The 8,836-nt window shown below is 38.5% G+C and overlaps 1 protein-coding gene across 4 annotated transcripts in view; it reads left to right on the top strand.

Annotated features, from left to right (window-relative positions):
* cadpsa (Ca2+-dependent activator protein for secretion a) overlaps positions 1–8,836 on the top strand; it is a 511,391-nt gene that overhangs the window by 394,764 nt on the left and 107,791 nt on the right. For all 4 annotated transcript variants that reach the window (XM_072280505.1, XM_072280503.1, XM_072280504.1 and 1 more), the window contains one exon: positions 2,709–2,815. In XM_072280505.1, coding sequence (XP_072136606.1) covers positions 2,709–2,815 — 107 coding nt within the window. The remainder of the gene's footprint in view (positions 1–2,708; positions 2,816–8,836) is intronic.

The raw sequence follows: 8,836 nt of genomic DNA, 5'->3' as shown, positions 1-8,836 counted from the left end.
CAAAATTTAGAATCCTAATGCTAAAATTAATTTTAAAATATCATGTGAGAGGATATCAGTTGCAAGAGCACAAAGGAATGCAACTAATGGGATTGTTCTGTTGGAAGCAGGCATGATTTGATGGGATGGATGGCCTCCTGTGTACATAAACATTTGGGGAGTGGTTTCAAGCAACTCAGCTTGCGGTCCAATTTCTTACAACTGTACATTGATCTATGAAAAGGAGCAAGGGAAGTGTGTGAAGGAAACCTCTGCAAGTGAATCTAAGGATCTCTGCATATGCAGCCAATTGTCATTCACAGCAGTTACTCTTTGTTCTATGAATGATGATGGATGCTGCCTCATAAAGTAGCAAGTCCATGGTGATTAGAGTATCAGATGTTGCTGGGTTCGGTGAACTAGCTTCAGGTTGTGTTGGAAATGGAGGTTCTCTTGTATCTGTTAGAATTCTGGCATCATCCACTATTTTCCAACTAGGTCAGTTATTTATAGTCCATCCTTGACAAGCGTGAAGATCTTCATAATGAACGAGAAGCAAATTTGGCATTGAAACACGTTAAGCCAGTAGGTCACCATTGCCTTACTAGAACATAAATGTAATGCAAAATAAATAGCAGATTATCAGTTCTACAAATCTTCTAAAGGACCTGCCAACAGCATTTCAGATCTAATTAACAATGCCTCCAACCTTTCCTTCCCTCTTTTAAATTACGTACAATCTCCAAACCTCTCCAAACTTTTGTTACAGCTATCAGGAGTTGTTAGGAAGGCATCTTATACCCTTATATTTGGGAATTTTGACCCTTAATCTTTTTGATTATTATTTTACCTTTTGCACCACTATATCTCAGTAGCTAATAGATAATTTTTTCCCTTTCTCTAGATTTTATCTAAACACCTCCCACTGCCCCCCTGTTCTTATTCTTTAGTCTCATACTTGACCTTCTTCATTTCCCTGCACTTGTAGTTCTTTAGTCCAGTGAGGCCATAAGAAATTCTGAATAAATTTTGTTTTCTCTTTTTATTCCACCAATCTAATAGATCGGCTATATCTTATAGATACATAAACAAGAAAATCTTTGACAGCTTTCAGCTTCTCAGCCTGGGCTGATAGCCTGGCAGAGCAGAGTGCTCAACCACTGCAAAATCTGCTTGATTCAGTCTTTTCAATAGGATGTAAATCTAAGGGGTTCTGCAGTGAGTTAAGTAATCTTTTATGCTGGGTTATTGTCCATGCAGTGAAGCTGAAAAGATTTCTATTGGGTCCCAGTTGCACTTGTTGAAAGAAAGGAACAATAAACATAATCGAAGTAACTGACAAAAAAATACCTGATTTAATGATCGATTCGATGGCTATTTTTGAGGGTGGAATTACTGTTAAAGCTATGATTTCTTATGCCATTTCATTACTAACTTCTGATAGTTTCTTTAAAGAAAACCGTATAGCTGAGAATTTGAGTGGACTGTGTTATTTAATGCACTTAGATTGAAAAGATAAGAAAAAGTTAAAAATTGGTAATTTTGGCATAATTTTGATCAGATATTGACAAATTTCATGTCATATGCTTAAAATATCTGCTATACGGTGCACTATTGAAATCTTTAGAAACACTTAGTTACAACTGTCATTAGCAGTTACAGAAGTATCTCTTGAAATGTCATGAATAAGTTTAATGTTTCTTTCACTATTTTGACTTGTTTTCATTATTTGTACCATTGCTCATTCAGTCACCTGCTTGCTTACTTTTCCTGTCTCTTTCACTCATGCATGACAGCACGACGATCTTGGCCTAAGCCACCGCCTGCACCTCCACCCATAAAATCGCGGCAAAACAGTCTTAGTCAGAGAATCAGAGGCATGCCTAAACAAATACCAAGTACTGTCACAGCTTTTTATTTCAGTTATTTGTTTCTTTATAGCTTGTTGCTTTTTATAATCCTTTTACTTACCTTGGTTACATTGAGTTTGTTACAGAAATATATGGTCTGATATAAACTTAAACAAGAATTTGCTGTTTCGTGATAATGATTGGTTAAATTTCTAGTTAGAGCACAGGAAAAGAATACTTTTGCCGTTTTTGTTAAGCATTTGGTGCACGCGACATTCACAAATATAAATGTCAGCACAAACTAACAGTGTTGCTGCATAACATACTGCATGATGACTTGAAATGCTTTGATAAAACAATGTTGTACAGTAATATCTTTTTGACAACCAACTGTGCTCCAGTTAGTTAGTTTCTTCAGTCTTCTGGTCATTGATTTGAAATGTGCCTTTCTATCTCTTAAACTTTCTTTTGTGAAGCATACCATTCAAGTTCGACCTTGCCCCAAGATATGTGTACATCAAAGAGAAAAAAATGAAGAACTTTTTGGATTGGATTGGGTTGCTTCATCCAGACAAACGTCCTACAATATATTTACAAACTGCTGTGTAGTATAGGACATAATAAAATCTGAACTTGAATATTGTCCTATCCCTTGGATAAAATACTAGCTGGAGCACTGTACAATTTTATTAAACTGGAATAAACAATGAACTATATTTTATCTAATTTCTTGTACAGTGTTTTGCCAAATGTATGTTTGATTAAATACTAAAACGATAAAAGTAAATACACATAGGTATTGGCTTCTTAAATAAGAAGTGCAAATAGGGGAAAGTCTGGTTTTTATATATTGCTCATTTATACTACTATTCACCACAGAAAATGTAGGACAGTTAGTCACTCCTGCCAAAAAACTGGAAGATACAATTCGTCTTGCTGAACTGGTTATTGAGGTGCTGCAACAAAATGAAGAGCATCATGCGGAGGTGAGTGTTACCCTTAATAGCTTACAGACTAAGTTACGTGGTTTGAAGCCATTTTGATGGTGTTGGCTAATAACTGCATAAAATTAGTTCTATAGTGTCTAAATATATCATCTAATTGTAATGAATAATCTTAATTAGATAGAGAGATGAAGTCCTCAAGATGCTATAAAACGGCATGAATAACTCAGGAGTATGTTCTCTTGATAGATCCAATAAAAACTTAAAGATATCATTTTAAAATTCCTTTCCTGAATTAACAAAGATTTCTCTGCTCTAATTTTGGTGTTAAGTATAATGACCAAATGAAATCGTGTACCTTTGTTGTAGTCATCTTATACCCGCAGCACATCTAAGTTACTGGTCTAAACCTGGTATGGATTCAAACAATGTTCATTGACAACCTCAATTTCATTCCTTGCATTAGGTCTTGTACAATTTTTAGGTGGATATTTCCAAGCTTTTAATCTTCCAAGACTGGTGAATGGCCACCTTAGAAGAAAAAGTATTGTGAACTTTCACTGCAACTACTTCTGCGCGGTTTTCTCAGATGGAATATTGATGCAAAAGCCTTTTTGAGTTTTTTTACCGCAATACCAAGAAGGTTACAAAAGATTTAGTTAGCTGCTATGCAACATCACTAGTGATGCTCAATTGTTTCCATCCAAATTCTTTCTATTCTTCTCCAGAATTCCAGGTTGCTTGAAAATTTCACATAAAATTTGGCATTGACAAGTTAGTTTTTTACTAAACTGAACATTTGAGATCATTTCTGGATAGAAAATAGTTAGATTTCAATCACCTTGGTAGCCATTACTTTTGGTACTTAGCAGCCATTTTAAAATTGCATGCTTTCAACATTTGCAGAGACTTGGTGGAAAATCAGGATTACAATGGTAATGCACTGTGTAAATACACCTGCCTTTCAAATTCTCCACACATATGACGCAATTACTCTTTACAGCTTTGATAATTCATATATGAACACAATAAAGCAATATTCAGAGTTGAGACAGGTTTCTTCTTTCAGTAAAATCTCCCTCTCTATCAGACTAATAATACAAACGTTTGTAGAATATGCTGCTTTTTACTCACTCTAAGTGAACGTGTGAATTCATAACTCACAGCACACTGAAAGTTAGGAAAAGTATTTGTGCCCTCAGGAATTTCTAGTGTGTCCAGATTGCTTCTGTTCACTGGAGCTTTTATTTAAGCTATAGGGCTTTTTTTTTGAATTATTAGTGCAATATACAACAAAGGGCTTATTCCCCCATATAACATTATCAGATGTTTAGTATTAACAGTATCTTTTATTTTAAGAGTTTTATGTTGCTACATTTTCTGATATTTTCTTTGTTGTTTATTTATATATTTCTATATTAAATTTAACTTTCTATATAGATTGTACTCATATTAACCAGACAAAAGTGTGAAATTGGAGTATTGAATCCATAGTGCCTTTATTATTTGGTACAAAGGTAATGCATCGGTCCCAACTAATACCTGATTTACATATTCAAATTTCCTCCCTTCTGTTCAATCATTGTTGGATTACTACAGGGAAAAGAGGTATGTGACCAAACTGAATGAAATAAGTCACCTCCCCATATGTCTCGTGCATGTCCTAAAGATACCATCCTTCCTATTGGGATTTTACCGGCCTTCCCTGCTCTTATTCTTCTCCAAAGCAGTCTACTGCCAACTGTCAGCGCAGTGCTTGCAAAACAATTGTTTCGACTTGATATCTGAAATGGTTTGCTTGGGCTGGCTGAACAGCCTGTGCATGTTTTATTGGATGTTGTATCAAGCACCAAGGAGCTGCATCATCCTACCAGTCCTTACCTACTAGAAAATCCCCTAACCCCACTATATTTGTGTCATAGATTAGAGTAGGAATTTGTTCTCAGCCTCTTGTGCTAAATGTGCGTGCATTATGGCAGTTGCACCTTCTACTGAAGTTGGCTGTATTGACGTCAATGGAGACAAATTGTGAAGACCAAATACTATGGACCCTGTTACTGTACACTTTTAGCACAGAAGATGAAGAACGAATTTTTACCCTGAAGTCAGAACTTCAATATTGCTTTACAACGTAGAATATAACATCAGTTCAAATACAACTGAAAGTTAAAATTTAATGTCATAAATGTATAGAGTAATTTTGGTGTGAATAGGAACTATCTTAAAAGAAGTAAAATATGGTTATTGTTTCTACCAGTATGAGTATGGATTTTGAGTCATGCATTCCACCATATTGTTGCAAGATAATGTAGTTTATTAAAAATACTGATTTGGACAAAGTGATTGAAGAATGAACAATAACAACTCTTGATAGAACTTTGATGGAATTAAGCAACTTGATTAGTAGCACATGATCAGATTAGCACATCCATTAAAATAATTCGCAGATGATATTATGCAGCTGCCTTCCACAAAGATCCCTCCATAACAAAATGGTCATAATTACGGTAGCGTGACACTTAGTGCAATGCTATTACAGCTTGGGACATTGGAGTTCAGAGTTCAATTCTGGTACCGTCTGTGACGAACTTGTATCTCCTTCCCCAGTCCAAAAACACACCAGTTAGTAGATTAATTGGCCATTGTAAATTGTCTTGTGATTAGGCTAGTGTTAACTAGGTGAACTTCTGGGCAGCATGGCTCAGACTGGAAAGGCCTGTTCTGTGCCTGTATCTCTAAACAAATAAATTTGTTGTGTATGCTTATGCACTTAGTAAAGAAACTTATCCACTTGAAAAGAAGATTGGCCACTTAAATGTGGTATGGGTTGTTGAAATTGTGAACAAAGTCACCGGAGAGACACTGAAGCTAGTGGATATAGGAATGTTTCATTCAGCAAAATCGAGCAGCGGGCATAATACTGAGACACCGTCGGAAGAAAAGGCCTGCCCAACTGATATGACATGACATTTTTATATGCTAAAGATCAAAGGTCAAAACAAATCAATTCTATAGTTACAGTGTATCTACATCACTTCCTTTGAATTACATATAATTTTCAAACACGTCTTTCTTCACGCCTACACTCCAGACGCTCAAAATGAATGTTAATCCCCACTGACTCTAGGCCGCATTCATGCATATGAAGGCATCTGAGTTGTGTTTCTTTGTTTGTGATGGACCCCAGCCTGCAGCTCCAGGAAACCCATTGTTCTGAGCTGCATTTAAAATTCAATCTGCAAGCCACACTCAAATCTGAAGAATGGCTGCTGTTGAACTAATATTTGCTATATACCCTAACTCCAGAGTACACCCAAACAGTTCCTACTCTTGGACCTCCTGGCCAAAAATAAATTTGTTCCAAGAAAGGCCATACTTTAAGGAGGAGCCTATTAAATTAGGCAGGAAAAATGCCCTGTGCTTTGGACCCCCTTCCCTAATTACCTATCATCTCCCTAAATTCATCTACATCTATGCTATTATCCATAATGTCTACCCACAAAACCCTAAGCAGATATTGTTCCAGAAATTTGAACACCAATCTTTAAAACGCAGCCTTGTCATTTGTATCCCTGTTGCCTTTTTCCCTGCGGGCCAATTGCAGCGTAATTCCTTATCTTCACTGATAGCTAAAGCTCAGCAGTGGCTATCGGTCAGGGGCACCAGCAAGGTAAATGTATCAGGCTCACAGGCAACAGTTCGCACTCATGTCATGACATAAGGTAGTCAGAATCTTGATGACTGGTCACTCAGACCCTAAACAGGAGGGGCTGGGGTGGTCTCTGTTTGGATGTCTCCAAAGACCTCACTCTGGTGGCATCCCCTTCTGGATTGTCCACTTGATCGCTCGCCCAACCATTGAAAGGGCTCCGATGTGTGTAATTTATTTTCTTTCTCGGTCTGTCACACCATTGAAGTTGGGACCTTGATGTGTGTGCTGTAACCTGGATCCTTTCCCATCTATTTTCCCCAAATATTTTTCCATTCTGTACAACTAAACAACTGCCTTCAGCAACCAGCCTTGGTTACAGAGTACAGTTACAGTTACACTTTAACATGCTATTCACGGATTGCTGCCATGCTCTCTCGGTGTCCTCTGCCTTCATGTTTGCTGTGGGTCTGCTTCGAGATGTGGTTAGGTCTGATGCAGCCGGCTGGTGTTCATCGCTTAGGTTCTCTGCAATGACACTGCTACCGGGTACACCTGATCTCCCGCTCTGTCTGTGAGGGGCAACAAGAAGGTGAATCGTATGCTTTAACCCGAGTCCAGTGTTTCCACTGGCTATCTTGCTGAGTCTGCACACCAACACAAGTGTCATTTGTCCAAAGCACCACCTGTGGTTCTATCCACCTGGGAGTGAAACCTGTCTTTTCAACCAGCTCGCTTTACCATGGCTTGGTCACCTAACTGTGGGGGAACTATCGTCTTTCCTTCTGGTTCTCTCTGATCCGCAATATATTGCTGTTGCCTTTGTTCGATCCCTCATTGTGTTACCCTGGTTACAGTGGTCCTTCATGTTGCTCTGTAATTTTACTAAATTGGCAGTTCAAGTTTTTTCTTGTACTCTTGTAATTTCTGTTGCTTCTTGTTCTTTCACTGCCCTCCTTACACAGATGCCTGCCCATTTATTCCCTTTTTGCTTTTACTATCCCCTTTCTGGTGAGCCTTTAATCACTGCTACCTCCTCAGGTAGTTGCACTGTTTCTAACAGCTCCTGGCTGTGTTTGGCTCTTACCCTTGGGGCTGCTGTCTCTCTGTGTGCCATGTTAGCTGCTTCGTGGATCACACATGTTTGCTGTCCTTGTCGTGTCCATCTTATTTCTCCTTTTCCTGAGCCTATGATAGCAGCTGCCTTTGTCAGTGTGCCTATCCCCAGGACAGTACCTTCATTTTTGGCACACCCAGAAATCTGCAGAAAGTCAAAAACTCCCTCAATCTCAGGTACCTGGGGCTGATTTCTCTCCGCCCTCATTGTTTCATCTCCTGCGTTGGTAATGTAAATTTCCACTTCAGTAATAGGTAAGGTTAGATCAGTTATCAATACTGACAATTTATTGTCCACTAACATTTCACATTGCTGGCCCCAAATAAACCTGTGTACATTTGTGGATGATCACCACTGGCAATAGAGGCAACCGTCAGCCTCTATAATTGGGTCAGCAGTCAAATCGGAAAGAGAGGGCACTGCTGTGGATTCTGCCAGCTTTGGTGAATGATTCTCACCTTTTGCTCTCATTTCAGGGCATGCCTCCAACCATCTGGGTATAACCTCTCCCTCAAATAGCTCCACACTAATTCCCACACTGTGCAAAATACAAATAACGGATAAAAATTAAACAGTACATATTGAAAACCACAGAGTATGTACTCTCAAATCTGCCACTTGTTGTATATCTCTGCATTTAAAATTGTTACGCCAAAGTTACAGGCTTATTCTTAAAACACACAAACACACCTGCAAATGTGTCTGCTTCTATACAGTTCCCCTAACGAATATACACTGTAACCCAGTCAGTAACCACCCTTCGCAACTGGGGGCCCTACCTCACCAAATTAATACAAAAATGTCCAGTCTCTTACGTAAATACAGGTGCACCCACATGCACCACACCACTTCTATATCCACCAGTTCAGCTGTTTGTCGTGTTTGTGACACTTTGTGATCTCATGGTGACCGGCCTAAACAGATCCAAGTGTGAGTGCTAATTTTAAAAATAGTCACCCGCTTAGGCTGCTGAGATCGCTGGCCACATGATGGGTTACAAACATATCACGGATGAACCCCTAAATGTTGTGTCTGTGAGCAAAGTCACCGGAGAGACATTGAAGCTAGTGGATATAGAAGTGTTTTATTCAGCAAAATCGAGCAAATGGCATCACACTCTTGGAAGAAGAGGCCTGCCCAACCCAATAGTACATGACATTTTTATCTGCTAAAGATCAAAGGTAACAGCACAACAATTCTATAGTTACAATATATTTACAATGCTTCCTTTGAGTTACATATAGTTTTCAAACAATTCCTTCTTCACACCCATACTCCAGACACCCAAATTGAATGT

The sequence above is a fragment of the Mobula birostris genome, chromosome 16 (genome assembly GCF_030028105.1).
Source record: "Mobula birostris isolate sMobBir1 chromosome 16, sMobBir1.hap1, whole genome shotgun sequence".
NCBI classification, from domain to species: Eukaryota; Metazoa; Chordata; class Chondrichthyes; order Myliobatiformes; family Myliobatidae; genus Mobula; species Mobula birostris.
Note: the sequence above shows the minus strand (reverse complement) of the source record. Positions and strands in the feature narration are given on the sequence as shown.